The following is an 18,822-nucleotide window of genomic DNA, read 5'->3' as shown; positions in this document are numbered from 1 at the left end:
TGGGAGAAACTCCAGCTGCAATAGTCCAGGACCAATTTAATATCTGTACTTAAATGTGTTCCCCAGGTCTGAGCTCACCAGATCTCAGCAGTCTTTCAGGACCACTGAGCCTCTTGCCATAAATTCTGAATGAAGGTGAATCCTCACCAATTTTTGGCAGCCCGAGAGTGAAAATAGCTGTGTCAATGAGATAAGGGAAAGGGTATGTTACTAAATTAGTTTATTCTTTGTTTTACCTGTATAACGAGCATGTGAATGCCTTTGTAATGTTGTATAGGGACCAATTGTCAGGTTACCCTCTTTCCTAGACATCTCCTTCATTAAGCCTAGAAAACATGCTTGAAATTTCACCATTAGAGATCCACTTAAGGGTTATTGTTTATTTTTTTCCTATTAAATTATTTCCATTTTCTCCTGGTTGTTTTAAAAACATTTATTCTCCCAGAATGGTCCCACATTCAGTTCCCCCTTTCTCTCAGTTTTTGAAAGACTTCCCTCTCTCAGAGCAGAGGAAGAGAAGGACTGCAAGAAAAAAAGTCCTCTGAAAGGTGAGGCTAAGAAGGTCCTATAGTATCACAATGTTTACAGAGAAAGGCCTAGAATACTAAAGGAAAATATGCCCCCTTTCCCCAAAGTGATTGTGTTTTGAACAAGAAGTATCAGAATTTTGTCTTTTTTTTTAGATAATTCCTTATGTACCTTTCTGCATCAGTCTGAACCTGTGCATAAGTGAAGAAACCTCCTGTCACATGGTATAAAGACTGTACATTAGACATTTCATGTTTCGTCCTAGAAGGTAGGAGCTTGATGCAAAGGGGGAAATTCCTTAACAATTAGAGCTATCAGAAAATAGCACGGGCTCAGGAGCCAGCAGTCCTGCCACTGGAGATAATCACAAAAAGCCTGAATGGTCCCATATTAGGTATGTAATTGAAGGGATTCTCTTTCAGGCATGGTTTGGTCTGAAGGTCTCTGATGTTCCTTTGCAACTCTGAAATTTGTTTCTCCATGAAAGTGACAAATGCCCTTCAGCTTGGGAAGGACCATCATTGAACCACTTATTGAGTCTTTTGATTCTGTTTCTGTGCTCCTTATCCCCCACCCTTTACATTTCCCCTATAAATCCACTTTATACATTGTAAAAGATTAAAGAAGGGATGAGATGGATGAATACCTCCAGTCTTCTTCCAGAGGGTGATCTACGGTTTAATCCTTGTTAGACAGAGACATATGGAAGAAATCTGAATTGTAAAGAAGTGCCATGTGCTCCTTATCTAGCTTTCTAAGAGTAGAGAATAATGGGGGTCTGGGTATATGCCCTGGGAAAATAAACTTTTGTAAGGTACCCAACACAATGCTAATGTAATGAAATGTAATAGCATTCCTGTTCTGTATCCTTCTACTATGATGTCCTTTCCATCCTGTATCCTTCCCATTTCCAAAGCCCAGGGTCTTTTGTTTATTGCCCCTCACTACATTCACATTAAGTCTAAGAGCAGTCATTGACTCCTGAGTGCCATTAAATAGATGTTTCCTCCATAGGCATCACCAGAATTAAAGCTTTCATCTGAAGGAATGAGGCTCTGATGTAGAAATTTGGATAGCAGTCCATGGATAGAGATGAGCTACCCTTGTGTGTGTGTGTGTGTGTGTGTGTGTGTGTGTGTGTGTGTGTCTTGAGCATTGGGGCTTTCTTAATCCAAGACATCATGTCAGTCAAGTGTGTAGGCTTGACACGTCTTTGGGTATCTCGCCCTAATGATCTCACAATGTATCCCTTCTGTTCAAAACTAAACCCTCCCTATTGTCTCCCTCATTTAATGGTCATTGTCCACAGTTCTGGGGTGCAGGAAACAGCTAGATCAAGTGAAGTCAGTTGTTCTCGATGCTATTACACAGCAGCCATGTGATGTGTCAAGAGTTATGTGCCAGATGCCTTTTACTAAGCGTCCTTCTTCAGAAATGGGATTTGTATTCAGGTAGGCAGTACTAGACTGGACCTGACCACAGTTTAAACATGACTCTGTTGTTTGTTACTCTTCTGATGCACTTCGTGGAGAAGCCTAAGCCCAAATTATGAACTGAAACTGACATCTACAAATGCCTCTGTGAATCACAGTAAGAACTAAAGGGGTAGAGAACTGGGCCAACAGAGTGGCCCCACCATTGTACTGGTTTTTAAAACTTTTGAAATTAAAAGGGCAGCAAACAGATTCACTTACATACTCAGTGCCAGATTTCTCACACTGAAAATGTTATTCTCATGACTCAAGAAGTGGTGGAAGCAATTCGTGTGTCCTGGGTAGGGGAAATCCTCCAAGAATTTTCCCCTGGGGGCCCTAAGAATCCAGGTCCCTGTCCTGTAATCATCTGAAGCTTCACCTCTAACAGTCCAGGGCCAATTTAATATCTGTACTCAAATGTGTTCCCCAGGTCTGAGCTCTCCAGATTTCAGCAGTCTTTCAGGACCACTGAGGCTCTTGGCATAAATCCTGAATGAAGGACTTACCAATGTTATACCCACTATACAACACTGTCTCTCTTTTAACATGTCTTGCATATTTAAAATACATAGATTCTAGCACTTACCCAGGAAGCAGTCACCATTTGTGAAAGAAGATATTTCCCAATTGTGTTTAATTCCTAAAGAAAAATTAACAGAAAGTTGCCTGAAGGGAGTGTGTGTACACACACACACACACACACACACACACACACACACACACACTCAGAAACACACACCTTCTATCTCCACATACTACCTTTGCCTGAGTCAAGAAAAAGGAGAGCAGGAATAATAAGACAGATTGTACTCAAAGTTTTTCCCTGGACTTGGTTCTTCCTCTTGTCTTTGCAGTAATTTGAAGAATCATATAGAAGTGATATATGTAAAAGTCTGTGTTTAGAGAATCTTCTTTCTAATTGAACTGGAATATTGAAGTAAACAATGGATAAGAAAAAGGCTTGCAGTCAGCTGTCCAAATGTGAAAGAGATAAATGAGGAATAAGAAAGTGAACTAGATAAGCAGAATATGACATAAAAAGCTGATACGAAAGCTTAGTAGGCAAAGATTGATCAAGTGATGTTAAGGTATGGGGAGGAGACAACTGTGAATGGGGACCAAAAGAGCTTCTAATATAGCCATGGTCATGACTTGGATGGAGGTAACATGAAATAGACGGAGAATTTGGAGGAAAGAACTTACTTATTCTATTATAATCTCAGGGAGCAGGGTGGATATAAGGGGAGCTAGAAAGAATCCAGACATTCAATAAAATTCAAGAGAAAAGAATGTGGAGGGGATAGACCTGGGTTTGGGGTACTAAATATAAATCTCTCAAGATCTTTGACTCAGTCAATCCCAAATGAGAAAAAGCTGCTTTTTTTCCCCTACAATGCTTTGTGCGATTGTCTTTGCTAAATCAACTGAATTAAGACTGTGTCCTGGTCAATTCTTATGATACAGGGGAAAAACAAACAAACAAACAAACAATTAAGAAAAACCTTATAGCCATATAAATGACTGATATGAGCATAATGATGCTACTTTAGTATTCCCATTGAAGCAAAGAAATGGAGGAGAAGGATAAAGGGTTAGAGGTGATTGGACTGAAGATATGGGGAGCTGTAGGTGATGGGGAAAATGAACTGCAAAATTAAGGAGTTTTGGAATGAGGGTCTGGGGAAATAGGAGAGGGGAGATGGTAGCACTGATGTGATAAAATAGATGAGATGGATAGAGACAGAACCAGAGAACTTCATAAACAAAAGATATAGGAGATGACCCAGAGGTCATAGACCTAAAGGAACCCTCTAAGCCTGCCATAATAATGGCAACAGAACAATATTGGTGGATTTGAGAACTTGAGGTAGGTATCCTATTCATTCACATAAGAAATGGCAGGACCTAAAGAAAAAGCTAGACAGGATAAAGGAAGCTGTCATGCCTTGGGAAATTCATGTACATTTAATAAGAACTACAACTCGTGTAAAATGATCACCTCTTATTTTTAAGTCAACAGGTCAGAAGAAAAAAGAGAAAAAATTATAAAGCAATTCCTCTTAGCAACCTTAGTTCTTCAGTTCAAGCACCGCAGCCCTACACTGGCCATGGTGATGGCTAATGGTACAGTCTTTATGCCATCCATACTGACACTGATTGGGATCCCTGGCCTGGAGTCTGTACAGTGCTGGATTGGGATTCCATTCTGTGCTATATATGTCATTGCCCTCATTGGGAATTACATGCTCCTAGTGATCATTCAATCTGAACATAGTCTCCACAAGCCCATGTACCTCTTTCTGGCCATGTTGGGAGTCACTGACATTGCCCTTAGCACTTGCATCCTTCCCAAGATGTTGGGTATTTTTTGGTTTCATCTGCAGGAGATCCAGTTTGATGTATGTCTACTGCAGATGTGGCTTATTCACACATTCCAGTGCATAGAGTCTGGCATACTCTTAGCTATGGCTGTGGACCGCTATGTAGCCATTTGTGACCCCCTGAGACATGCTACCATCTTTACATCACAACTCCTCACTCAGATAGGGGTTGGGGTCACTCTGAGAGCAGGTATCCTTATGGCTCCATGCCTTTTGCTCATCAAATGTCGACTAAAATATTACCGAACCACTGTCATCTCCCACTCCTACTGTGAGCACATGGCAATTGTCAAGCTGGCTGCTGAGGACATCCGAATCAACAAGGCTTATGGTCTGTTTGTGGCCTTCTCTATCCTGGGATTTGATGTTATCTTGATCCTCTTGTCCTATGTTCGGATCTTTATTGCTGTCTTCCATCTGCCCCAGAAGGAGGCTCGACTCAAGGCCTTCAACACTTGCATTGCCCATATTTTTGTCTTCTTGGAGTTCTACATTCTTGCCTTCTTCTCCTTTTTCACTCACAGGTTTGGGTTCCATATTCCTCCCTATGTTCACATCCTTCTCTCTAACCTCTATCTCCTACTTCCACCTCTTCTTAACCCCATTGTTTATGGAGTAAAGACCAAGGAGATCAGGGAACAGGTAGTCAAACTGATCAGTTTCAATAACTCCATCTAATCTGTTGTCTCTCAAATAACATAGGTCATAACTAAGAGACAGCCAGAACAAATTGTAAATCTGTTACTTTCTTAGTTGCATGAGTCCTGAGATATATGATTGCTGGAGCTGTCATTAAGATAGCTAAGAGGAAAGAATCCAGTGACCATCGTGTCTGATTAACCCAAGGAAAATCGATAGTTAAAAGAGTAGAGAGTTATAAGCTCGTGCATGGATACTGGAGACACGACTCATTCCAAGGCATCATCAGAGTTGTTGCCCTCCTTCATATTCCAGATCAAAAGCTTCCTGCTCTGTGTGATTAAGGATCAATTTTGCCTAATTAGGATCAGATTCACTCCCACAAAATGACACGTGTTCACCAGAACTGATAATTAAAAGGAGTTTATTATAGGAAATAGAACGGTAAAGAACATTTCTTACATATGTAATATAGGCAACACAGGAATGCTAATAAGCTTAATAATATTAAAAGTATTACTATAAGCATAGAAGAAAATGAAAGAGAAAACATCACCAATCTGGGGGGATGTAGCAGCAAGCACCCCAGTGTCCCCAGGGTGCCTGCTCACACAGGTTCTTGGATCTGCTTTGTTAAAGGAAAGCAACTCAAAATGGGTTAACAAGCTTACTTTAATCAGTCAGACATATATCGTTTACCTTGTTCAGGAGGAAAGGTCAGCACCCTGAACCTCAAAGTATACAGGCATAATTATCAAGACAGAAACATCAAGTAGACAGATTTCCAAACTGTCCAACCATTACATCCATACCCAGTCAACATCTGGGTTTCTACATTCTGGGTTGTTCAAAGCCGGGGGACTCTCAACAACGGCTTCCCAGAATTCAGATCAAATCACAGAACACTTCTCAAAGTGAGTCCCAAAACAAAGCTACACATCAGGGCTTATATAGCCTTCTCCTGGCTCAGAGAATGTAGCAACCTTATTGACTCACTGGCCAATCAAGAAGTATCTACTGAAAAACAAGCCTCCCACCCCAGGCTTCAGGTGCACATTAGCCTAGGGGCAGGGAAGATCTTCAAAATTTACATTCGGCCCCAAGATCTTTCATGCCCATAGCATAGACAATTTACTTTTGAATCAGCACCAAACATTTCCCAGGTCACATTTTCAAAGTACAGAACCAAAGTTACCAAAGTGGCTACTGGCCCTTAAACAAACACAAAGTACATAGCATTATCATCTCAATTCAAAACAAGAGTTCAAATACAGTTCTCTGGGGTAGAGGGAAGGGGTATCCTTCCCCTCACACAGCTCCAGCCCCTGCCTCCAAGCACAGAGAGGGGGCTGGGCAACAAAACCAACAAGGTGGGGGTCCCTGAGGATCCAAGGCACTTCATCCCACCCACCATAGTCACAAGTCCATCCTCCCCCTGGGTCCCAAACTGTGGGATGCAGCCAGGAAACACACTCAGTGCCCCTGCTTTGCTGCTCAGTTCTTATCTTTTCCTGTGGCTGAATTCTGAACTCCTGGGTTCCTTCTCCTCCCGCAGGCGGCAGCTGCTCCTGGCTTCTGCCCAGGTCCCGATGCAGGCAGCTCACCATTCCCGCTCTCAGCTCAGCGAAATCCGCATGCAGGCCATTCTTCTATCCTGCTCACAGCGCCATTTTGTAGCAGCAAGCACCCCAGTGTCCCCAGGGTGCCTGCTCACACGGGTTCTTGGATCTGCTTTGTTAAAGGAAAGCAACTCAAAATGGGTTAACAAGCTTACTTTAATCAGTCAGACATATATCGTTTACCTTGTTCAGCAGAAAAGGTCAATGAGAAGGGGCCACCCAAACCAGGAAATGCAAGAAGAAATGTTGATTCCGGTAGGGCCACCCATACCAGGGAATAAACTTGTTAGACTTGTTCTTCTTGCAAGAAGGAATGTCAGCACATTCCTTCCTCACCCTGACTTCATGGTGACCTTTAAGATTCCGGTACTGAATCTTAACCATCCCCCCCTGGCCCCTATAGAATTGGCGCCAAGCCACTATCTCTAAGGCTCATACTTGTCTGTCACCCAATCCCTGACCTTTGTGTTTCCCGCTCTCCCCAAGAACTGTATAAAAGAACGCCCGAGAAGACACTCGGGGTCCTCCATCTTAAGTGTATGGTTGGACCCGGGTTCGAACTCGTGAATAAATGTTTGTCTTCTGTGTCAGTCTTGTAGTCTCTGTTTTTCCCTGGTACCATGTTTCATACCACGTTTCAGTCAGCACCTTGAACCTCAAAGTTTACAGGCATAATTATCAAGACAGAAACATCAAGTAGACAGATTTCCAAACTGTCCAACCATTACATCCATACCCAGTCAACATCTGGGTTTCCAGATCTTCAAAATTTACATTCTTATTACATTGTATCTACTGAAAAACAAGCCTCCCACCCCAGGCTTCAGGTGCACATTAGCCTAGGGGCAGGGAAGATCTTCAAAATTTACCTTCTTATTACAGGGGACCAACTCTTCACTTTTTCACAATGGCTGGGGAATCCCAGGTTTCAGCCTATGAGTCCCAACTGGGGGGGGGGGGGGGGGAGGGTCCCAGGCATAGCATCCTCTCCATGGGTGAGATTCCAAATTGGGTTTCTCACTAACCAACTTTTAAGGAGTTAAGACAAAGAACGCTTTGTGCCAGTGAGTTGGAAAAGAAAGAGTAAACGCTTTGTGCCAGTGAGTTGGAAAAGAAAGAGTAAATTTGGAAGAAAGAGATAAAGACTCAAGGATTGCTGACTGAATGTAGGATAAGCAGGGAAGCAAGCTAAATCAGCAAGGACATGAAAGTGTCTGGAAGGGTAGGTGGAGCCAAGATGGTGGAGTAGAAGCACTACCTTCCCATAGCTCAGGCTTCCACCTTCCCCAATCCATGTAAAAAGGGGACTCTAAACAAACTTTGGAGCTGCAGAAACCACAAAATGACACAGAGAAGCTAACCTCCAGCTGAGGACAGCCTGACAGGCCAGCAGGAATCCAGCTCAGTGCTCTGGGAGTCGAACCCAGCCCCACCCGAGGCTTTAGCCCCAGGGTGGGCCTGACCAGCCTCCTGCCAGAGGGACTCCAGATAAGCAGTAGCTGTGGCTATTTCCAGATTTATCAATACATAGATGTGAAGGACAAGGTAAGAGGCCAGTGGAGTCTGGACTTTGGGACCCAGTAAGTGGGAGTGCATGGCTTTTACCCCTGGGGTGAGAAACCTCTGAGACACAGGCACAGCCAGACAGCTCCACGTGGTGGCTTCAGCTCCTGGCTTGCAGAGTGTAGGGGGACCAAGCACCACTCTGAGGGGTAATCGCTCTTGCTTTAACCTGCTTGGATCTGGATTACAGTCTAGGATGGAGGTTCTGTGGTGTGTGTCCAGCTTGCCAGAGCGTGTGGAGACCTCAGAGAGGGCACCCATCTAATACCTCCAGCAGCTGAGAAAACCCTAGCGTTTGGGACGAAAACTCCCCTGTCTGGTGGCAGAGTCCTACTGTGGCAAAAAAAAAAAAGCCCAAAAGTCAAATAATTGAGTGGCAAAATGAGCAGGCAAAGGAAACAAAGCAGACAGAAGATTCCAACATTACACTCCAATTTGGGGGACAAGAAGGAGCAAGGCATGGAACAGGAGGAAAACAGTGAAGTCAGAACTCCTGCACCAAAAGCTTCAAAGGAAAATACAAGCTGGTTACATGCCATAGAGGACCTTAAGAAGCAGATAAGAGAGGTGGAGGAAAAATTAGGAAGAGAAATTAGAACAATGCAAGAAAATTATGAAATTAGAGTCAACAGCCTGACTGAAGAAAAGAATACCTTAAAAAACAGACAGACTCAAATGGCAAAGGAGGCTCAAAAAGGCAATGAGGAGAATGCCTTAAAAAGTCGAATTTGCCAGATGGAAAAAGAATCTCAAAAGCTCAATGAGGAGAATCATTGCTTCAGAATTGGATTGGAACAAATGGAAGCTGATGACTTTATGAGAAATCAAGATGCTGTCAAACAGATCCAAAAAATGAAAGAATAGAAAGCAATGTGAAATATCTCATGGGAAAAACCACTGAACTGGAAAATAGATCCAGGAGAGATAATTTAAAAGTTATTGGGTTACCTGAAACCCATGACCAAAGTAAGAACCTAGAAAGCATCCTCCGGGAAGTTCTCAAAGAAAACTGCCCTGATGTTTTAGTACCAGAGGGCAAAATAGAGGTTGAAAGAATCCACCGATCACCTCCTGAAAAAGATCCCAAAAAGAAAACTCCTAGGAATATTATAGACAGGTTCCGGAATTCCCAGATTAAGGAGAGAATATTACAAGCAGTCAGGAAGAAACAATTTGAATATTGTGGAAACACAATCAGGATAACCCAGGATCTGGCAGCTTCTACACTGAGGGATCGAAGGGCTTGGAATGTGATATTCTGGAGGTCAGGGGAGCTGGGATTAAAACCAAGAGTCACCTACCCAGCAAAACTGAGTATCATGTTTCAGGGTAAAATATGGTCATTCAGTGGAATAGAGGACTTTCAAGCATTCTTGCTGAAAAAACCAGAGCTGAATAGAAAATTTGACATTCAGATACAAGAAGCAAGAGAATCATGAGAAGGTAAACAGGGAAAAGAAATCATAAGGAACTTATCAAAGTTAAACTATTAACATTCCTACATGGAAAAACAACAATTTTAACTTATGAAACTTTTATCAGTAGTTGAAGGGATTACAAATATATATATATATATATATATATATATATATATATACATATATATGTCTATATATGAGGGTATATGGGCATATGAATACATATGTGAATGTGTGTATATATGTTTACAGGTATACATAGATAGAGGGCACAGGACAAATTTAACAGGAAGGGATGATACTTAAAAGGTGAAATTAAGAGGTGAGAGGAATATAATGAGAGGAGATGGGGAGAGACAGATTGGGGCAAACTATCTCATACAGAAGAGGCAAGGGAAAATGGTTACAATGGAGGGGAAGAATAGGAAGGCAAAAGGAAATGGGTCAACCTTATTCCCATTGAATCTGGCTTGAGGAGGGAGTGAAATACACACTAAATATGGGATCTCACCCTCCAGGAGAATGGGGGGGAAGGGGATGAGTGGGGGGATGATGGAAGGGAGGGCAGGCTGGAGGGGAGGGAAGTTGGAAGCACCCACTTTTGAAAAGGGACAGGATTAAAGTAGGGAATAGAACAAGTGGGAGGTGGGATAGGAGGGAGGGAAATATATTCGGTCTTTTACAATATATCTACTATGTTATTGTTTTGCATTAGCTGCACATGTACAACCTACACTGAACTGCTTGTCTTCCCAGTGGGGGTGGGTGGCAGGGGGGGAAGGGAATGAATCTGGAATCGAAAGTTTTAAAATCAAATATTCAAATATATATATATATATGTGTGTGTGTGTGTGTGTATATATGTGTGTGTGTACGTATATATATATATATATATATATATATATATATATATACTATTATTAATACCATCTTACATGTAATTAAGAAATAAGATATACAGGCACTGAGGCATAGAGATCCACTGGAAAAGTCAAAATGGGTATGGGAGAAAATATGGGAGAGAACAGATTGGAGGTGGGGATATCCTGTGGGGCTGCTGTTTTGGGGGGATGGTGGGGGAAAAACAGGGAGAAAATTTGTAACTCAAAATCTGGTGGAAACTAATGATGTAAATCAGAAGTTAATAAAGCATTAAAAAAAAAGTCTGTGGCCAAGGTTATTACTTACTAAATAAACTCTGGGCGGGTAGCCAGTCCTCCCAAAGTTTAAAGAATCCAGGAATGGCTAGTTCCTGGAGTCTACAAGCACACACAGATAGTGGGGTCATACCAGGACAGGGTCATAAAGGAAAAATTTATAGGCCATGGACAATATCATTATAAGGGGTAGAAATAACCCTTCATGCTCCTAGAAGTCTCCCCTATGTGCCTGATGAGTTTAACTCGACTAAGAATCTTGGCCTCCCAGAGCCAATATATTCTCTCATGGTACCTAGCAGAACTCATTCAATTCAGGCTTCTGGCTCAGAAATGTCCTCATCACATTAGAAACAAGATTTAGAGGTAAAACATCTGCCTGACATTGAAAACCCTTCACATTTAGCCCCCACCTACTTTTTCCTCTTTATGAAATCTCCATTTTAGTCAAATGGATCTCATGGATGTTCCCCAGAAATAATATTTCTCATTCTGCCTCCATGCCTTTAAATAGGTGGTTCTCCACATCCAGAATGTATTTGTTCCTGACCTCACCTCTAGTTTATTTACCTACCCCCCCCTTAAAGCATCACTCATATGGTAAGCTCCTCCAAAAGTCCTTCCCTCTTGCAATTACTTTGTATAACATTTCTATTTTGCATTTACTTCTCTAACTTCAAGGTGTATCCTTCCAGTTAGAATATAATAGCCTTGGGGGAAGAAATTATTTTTTTTCCTTATATCTCCCTTAATGTATCATTCTTTGACATAACAGACCCTTGGCATAATAGATCATTGATCTGCATATAGAATCACGGATCTGGAGATGAAAGGGACCTCATAGTCCTTCTCCTCTCTCACTTTACAAATGAGGAAACTGAGACCCGAGGAAGTAAAATGGCTTGAGCAATATCATACAGGAATTAAAACCCCATAAGCAGGCTTTTAGGGAAGGCAGAAGGGCCCAGAAAAATGAGTACTGGCTTTGGAATCAGAAGACCAGGATTAAAATCCTACCTCCGGGTGTCTGCTATAGAAAATTATTTGTAGGAACCTTCTGTTCTTGTTTGTATTTTCATTAAGGACAGGATCGTAGGTCATTTTATAAAAGTTTTGTGAAAATGAGAAAGTAGGCATAGGAGTAATTATTGATTAATTGGCACACCTCTTGCACACCTCATATGGGTAGTAATATAGTGCACATTTTCCCTATTCCTTTGGTACATTTGTATTCCTGACGTATCTATAAAAATTACTTCATTATGCTGCCAAGGCTGTGTTGACTTCCAGTATGGATTTCCTTCATGTATACTTGACCTTGCCTAACTGGGGAGAACCAGGAAAAGGTCTCCCTCATAACAATTTCTTCTACGAATGGACTTGGTATGATATAGCTAAGTTGTTTGCATTTCTTACAGATTTTTTTCATTGCTTTTGATCATTGTATGAAATGTTGTGACTCATCTTCTGTCAAACTCACCCAAGACAGTTGATGAATGAGTCTGTTTTCATTTGTGTATTGGGTTGCTAGTTCTTGCTAGATTCTTATGTCTTTCTTATGGCAGTGACTACTTTTCAAAGATTTATTTCTGAAAGAAAGAGTGATAACAGTACAATTATCTTAGCTACTTTCCATGTCTCATTTATTTGCATCAATAGTTTGTTTAAATAATTCAATTTAAAACTTTCAGAATTTTATGAGGTGCCCTCTTTATGTGTTTTTCTAGTTTGGTGGTGATTTTCCCTTTTGCTTCAATCAATTAATTGTCCAACTATGCAAACCAACTGAGTCTGATAATCCCATGCCCACCAAATAGTTATTTATTTTCTCTTAAAATCAATCCCCTGATGTTATCACTTTGTACTAAGTGCTAAGGATACTAAAATGGGTCCAAAAAAGTCCTTATCTCAAAGACCTCATAGTCTAATGGGGTAGACAACATGCAAAAAAAAAACAAAAACAAAACAAAACATAACTGTATTCAAATAAGATACAGAAAAGATAAATTAGTGATAGTCTTATAATGAAGACACTAAAAAGAAGGGGAGGGTGTGGCTAGGTAGTGCAGTGAATAGAGCACTGGCCCTGGAGTAAGGAGGACATGAGTTCAAATATGTCCTCAGATACCTAACACAAAACTAGCTGTGTGACCTTGGTGAAGTCACTTAACCCCAATTGCCCTACCTTCCAGAAAAAAATAAAGAAAAAAATAAAGGGGGGGGGGTGAAAAAAAGCTTCGTGAGAAAGTGGGACTTTAGATGAAACTTGAAGGAAGCCAATCTGGGAGGCAGAGGTGAAGAGCAAGATCATTCCAGCCATTGATGGGGGGAGGCAGCCAATTAAAAATTTCAGAGTTGGGAGATGGAGTATTTTGCTAAGAAAAATGAACATCAGAGGCAGCTGTATCACAGAATACATCTAGAACTGCCATGTGCAAGAACATTGAAAAGTCAGGTAGGAGCCAGGTTATGAAGACATTTAAAAGAAAAACAGAAAATTTTGTATTTCTTTAGGGGAAAGGAACAAGGGTCAATACCAAAACCTAAGTTGGTTGTCCAGGAGACTGGAATTTCATGAAGAGTGAGCATCTTTAGACCCTGCATACAGTACAAAGCAGGGCCTGCCCCTACCACAAAATAAGTGTAAGAAGGAGCAGTGCAGAAAAACCCAAGTCCAGAAACTGGAAATATGAATAGACAGAAGAAAAGTGTCAGATATATTGAAGAAATACAATAGATTGAAGGAAGACAATTAGGAAAACCAAAAAGAGAAAATTAATATAAAAAGAAGTGCAAGCAAAGGCTCAGAAAAATGAATGGTCTGGCCAAAAGAATGACTGGGAGAAATGAAATAAGAGATAAAATAAAAAGTTAAATGAAATGAGACCTAGGAATGAAATAAGGGGAAGGAGAATAAATGGTTTAGAGAAGAAGGTAGTAAAATGTACTTGAATTGGACTCTTTAAAAATTAGAATTAGACAAACAGAAAATCATAACTCCTTGAAAAAAGAAATATTTAACCAAAAAAAGATTGAGCAGCTAGAAGAAAATGTTATTGATAATTATTATTTTTTTTAATTTAGTTGATAGCATAAGGAGAAACAACATAATAATTAGTGTGCCTGAAAATTTTGGCCAAAAAATTGTTTAAGTTTTTGTCTGTCTTTAATTGTGTTAAGATCATTTTTGTAGAAATTTTTTAGCAGAGAAGAGAATTTCTATAAGTGATCTGAACCTGAGGACTGCTATTAGATCACACCTGAACCAGATTGCTACATCGAACTTTCCAAAGAACCAGAGGGAATGAGACTTTTGTTTTATTGTTGTACTTTTTTCCCTATGTGCCTTTTATCTGTGATGTCTACTTATCAAACAGGATTGCTCTAATTTTGATTTTATAAAAATGTTATAGAAGGGAATTGTACCCCCGGTTTTTGTCAGAGCGCTTATACATCTTTCCCTGTTCCCCTTCGCTGTCTCCTCTCATAAGTCCTATACTTAGAAACCCTTAAAGTGTTTGTCATATCAGTTAGTGATTCATTAAAGAAGCTGGGCCTTTAAATAAAATCAAATGGAGGAATGAGAGAAGTTATTATTAATAATCAATGGTTTGGAGAGATTCAGATACCTGTTTTTCGAAAGTCTTGATTTTAAAAGTTCAGTCTCTTGAAGGATAGTGCTGATAATGAGATTGAACTAACTTTCTTGTTCAGACCCCCACCAAGGGAGGGTAACTATTGTGTTTTCCTCAGACTTTGGTGGAAGATAAATTTTTTGTCTAAGTTGTCCAAGGCTCCAAGGCTCCAAGTGGTCTGGGTATAGGGATAGTCTCTCTTGAGCCCACCTCCATGATTGCCTTTGGTCTGAGAGAGAGATGGCCAAATGATCATATTTTTATTAAAATGCTGACATTATTAATAAAATGATTAAATTACCCCACCAAAAAGTTTGATGTAAGATTACAACAAAATCAGAATACGATGATTTATTAGAATCTACTATACAAAGTTATAAGCTACCAAAACTAAGAACATAAAAGAGAGAAATATCTCAAAATATATAAAATACTTAAATAACAGAATAGAGATTATAAGTAATCCAATATCATAATAAGAATTAGAGTTATCTGAAATACAACTACCAAAGTGGGTAGGGGAAACTCCTGGTCCAGAAGAATTCATAGAAGAAATTTTTCAAATCTCTTCCATATGAGACCTTTAGTACATCTCATGTATATGGTGTTTCTTTTCACCGACCATGAACTCCCATTTAAAAGACAGAATTCATTGCACCATCTTGTGGTCCATTTTATATGTGCCCCTTGATTTAGTTTTAATTTTTGTATTCTTCTGAAGGGTGACACCATACTTTCTTCCTATATAATCACATTTTTTCCTAGGGATTAATGAAAATCTACCATTTAATTCCATACTTATGTGTGTTTTTCATCCATCACAATTTGTTCCTTTTCTATGTGACTTCAAATTAAAAAAAAGGTTTCTCCCAAATTTCTTTAATATCAAAAATGCCCTCAACTCTCTAGTTTACATTAGATATAAGAAATGTCAGTCTATTAATCACCTACTCTGTGCCCTGTGTGAGTTCTCTATAAAATAGTCTTTTTGGCAAACATACATTTTGCATTCTCCCAACGTGACCAGCCCATGGGAGGTGCAGTCTCTAAAGCAGTGTTTGAATGCTTGGCAGTTCAGTTCAAGTAAGGCCCTCAGTGTCTGGTACCTTATCCTGCAAGAGCATCTTCAGAATCTTCCTAAAACAATTCAAGTGGAAGCAATTCAGTTTCCTGGCATGAAACTGGCATATTGTCCAGGTTTCACAGACATACAACAATGAGGTCAGCACAACGACTCTGTAGACCTTGAGTTTGGTAGTCAGTCTAATACCTCTTCTTTCCCATACTTTCCTTTAGAACCTCCCAAACACTGAGCTAGCAATGCATGCATCAGCCTCATTAACAATGTGTACATCCCTATAAAGTACACTACCAAGGTAAATGAACTTATCCACAACATTCAAAACTGGAACAAAACAGAGGTCTGTACACAACATTTGTGGATCTGACCAATGCCTTTGATGCTGTTAGTTGTGATGGCTTATGGGAAATTACGTCAAAATTTGGTTGCCAGGAGAAGTTCATTAGAATTGTGCATCAATTTCATGACAGCATGTTTGCCCAGGTTCTGGACAAGGCTCTCCTGTTTTCCCAGTCACCAGTGAAGTGAAACAAGTCTGTGTGCTTGCTCCCATGCTTTGTAGTATGATGTTTTCAGCCATGTTGTCAAATGCTGTCAATGAGGATTAACACAGCATCAAGATCAGATACAGTGCTGATGATCATTTCTTCAGCTTAAAAAGGCTACAAGACAAGACCAATGTGTAGGGAGTGTTGGTGAAGGATTTTCTCTTTTCAGATGATTGTGCACTCAATGCAGCCTCTGAAGCTTGTATGCAACAAAGTATGGATCAATTCTCTGCTGTGTGTGCTAATTTTGGCTTAACAATTAACACCAAGAAAACACAGGTGCTCCATCAACCACCAGCATACCATCCATATGTGTACAAACATGCTATATAGAGGATAGATATGAAATATGTTTCAGTATTACACTGAACTTCTTTAATAGTTTAGGGGACTGGAGCAGAGAAAGAGAAAACAAACTGACAGTGATAAAAACTGGGAGAATAGACTTGGAATTAGTATGACCTGGGATTAAATTCTACTTTAGATCACTGGAGTGGTCCAGAAGCTGTGAGACCACAGCAGTCAAACCTGCTGAGCCTCAGTTTCCTTATCAGTAAAATGAGGATAATCATCCAATGGGATTTCTGTGAAACTTAAATTGCCCCATGCTTGAAAAGGAGTTTGTAACTTAAAGTATTATAGAAATATAAAATATTTTTATTAATTTCCAGTAGACTTCCTCCCCAAGCCCTCTGTCTTATACTTCTATTATTTGTCTGTTACTTATTTCTAGAAATCCTCATAAGTATCCTCCTTTTTATATTGTGTTCAAACAACAATATTATTTCTCTTCCTCCTTGGGTCTATATTTACCTAAATATTCCTTTTACCCTATTAATTTCCTTGATTCTCTCACTTCACAAGTGTATGACTATGTCTGTCTGTCTCTCTATATTTATATGTCTAATATACAGATATATGTGTATGTGTAAATACATATAAATATAGGCATAGATGGATATATCCATAGACATTTACAGAAATACATATACATACATATGTGTATGTGTTTATATGTAGATATACATTTGTGCATTACATGTATTTATATATACATACATGTATGTATCTAATTTGTATTTATAATATAAAATGCCCTTTTTATCTTTTTGTTCCTTTAAATAAATTAGAGCTTACTGTAGTAAAGATTCTGTCGGGATTTCATGTCTCATTGTGTTAGAATATGTAGTTAGTCTCATTTATTACCTGTATTTGGAGTATTTCTCCATAGATATCTGAGGCCATGGCTTTAACTACTGGCACATTTCTTGGTTATTTTCTTTTTCAAATTACTAGTATTTTCTATTCTCCCTATATCTTATCTGTTACTCTTCATGCTAATTGGTTTTCCATATACATACATATACATATATATGTGTGTGTGTGTGTGTGTGTGTGTGTGTGTGTGTATATATATTTAAAGCAATTGGGGTTAAGTAACTTGCCCAGTTATTTTGTGTGGGTGTTAAGTATCTGAGTCCTGAACCGATCCTGGGTCCTCCCGACTCTGGGGCCGGCGCTCTTACTCACTGTGCCACCTGGCCACCCCATTTTCCAGATATATTGTAACACTTTTTGCCTTCATTTCCTCTTTAAATGCTTTTTGACTCAATTCACAACAATCCAACTAAACATTTTCACTGAATCTATTGTGCACTGCATTCCTATATGTTTCCCTTGTACCTCTGTGATCCTTACTGAAGCAATTTTCTGGCTGTACGTGTTTTCCTTTGTCTCAGATTCTAGGAACCAAAGAGAGATGCACATGCAAAGCTGGAATAGTCCCAGGGACCATCCCATAAAGGACAGTTGCCATGGGTCCCATATTATTCATGCATTGGTGGATCGTTGAACAGGGCCAAACACTGTACTTCATGCTCTCATTCTCTCTCACTGGCAGAGAGTGTCCTCTTGTCTTTGAGAAAAGACATAGAAGAGAATGGTGTTAAAGCAGTTTTAATGGGATTTCTGTCATTGGTCCTTTAAAGTATCAAAGATACAAATTCACCTGAAGGGCAGTCAGGAATTAACTGTATTCTCTATAGCCACAAGATGATGTGTCATAAATCAAAGCTTCTACCCCTTGCAATCTTAAGATCTGGCAAACTTGGTAATGCTCCTCATCTAAAATTGTATTTGAAGAGCAGGATGCAAGGAAAGGGGTTAGGAGATTTAGAAATCCATATTTCACTATAGAGAGTGGCTTGGTCACTTTGCATTCAAACTTTTGCAACTGAAAAATTTTATTTTAATTTAATAAAATTTTATTTGATATAACAGTGCTGGTACATAGTAAGTACTTAATAAGTATCTATTGATTAATTGATATACTTTGTGAGGGAATATTTTGGGGCTAACCTGTGATCCCAAGTGGGTAGAACAATGCAAGTAAAGGAGAATCATGATTTTAAGAGCAGAGGATTAATTGATGCTCCTAGATGAGAATATAAAACTCTGGACACTAAGAAAAGCCTGTATGCTTAGTTGAAGTGAACTGTTATGGCCATAGTAGGCAGAATGCTGGAGAAGACATCAGAATTCAAATCCTGGTTTATCCCAATGTTTATGACCTTTGTTATTTTTGAAAAGTCATTTAGCAGAACTAGTAAATGATATACACAATGACTTGAATGGATGAAATGGAAAAGACAACAGCAATAAAAAAAATTAAAAGAAAAGAAACCTGAAGGCTGTGTAAGTGTGACTAGAACAAAAGAAAATTTCCTTGTGTGTTGCTAATCCCCTTCCTGACAATGTTTAGTCTGTGTGTGAATCTTG

General features: G+C 39.6%; 1 protein-coding gene across 1 annotated transcript; it reads left to right on the top strand.

Moving 5' to 3' along the window:
- The first annotated feature begins 3,851 nt into the window (after nucleotides 1-3,851).
- On the top strand, nucleotides 3,852-5,578 carry LOC138177724 (olfactory receptor 52A5-like). Its single transcript, XM_069108930.1, has one exon. The coding sequence runs from the start codon at nucleotides 4,112-4,114 to the stop codon at nucleotides 5,060-5,062; it is 951 nt and encodes a 316-aa protein (XP_068965031.1). The 5' UTR covers nucleotides 3,852-4,111; the 3' UTR covers nucleotides 5,063-5,578.
- Nucleotides 5,579-18,822: the final 13,244 nt, after the last annotated feature.

Source organism: Petaurus breviceps, unplaced genomic scaffold, assembly GCF_028583685.1.
Source record: "Petaurus breviceps papuanus isolate PSGF00001 unplaced genomic scaffold, PetGlider_PUasm1.0 90444, whole genome shotgun sequence".
In the NCBI taxonomy this organism is placed as follows: domain Eukaryota; kingdom Metazoa; phylum Chordata; class Mammalia; order Diprotodontia; family Petauridae; genus Petaurus; species Petaurus breviceps.
The sequence above is the reverse complement of the archived record's forward strand: the minus strand, read 5'-3'. Positions and strand labels throughout refer to the sequence as shown.

Excerpts from the sequence above, each read along its gene's own strand:
- LOC138177724 (XM_069108930.1), top strand. The coding sequence starts at position 4,112 with ATGGTGATGGCTAATGGTACAGTCTTTATGCCATCCATACTGACACTG.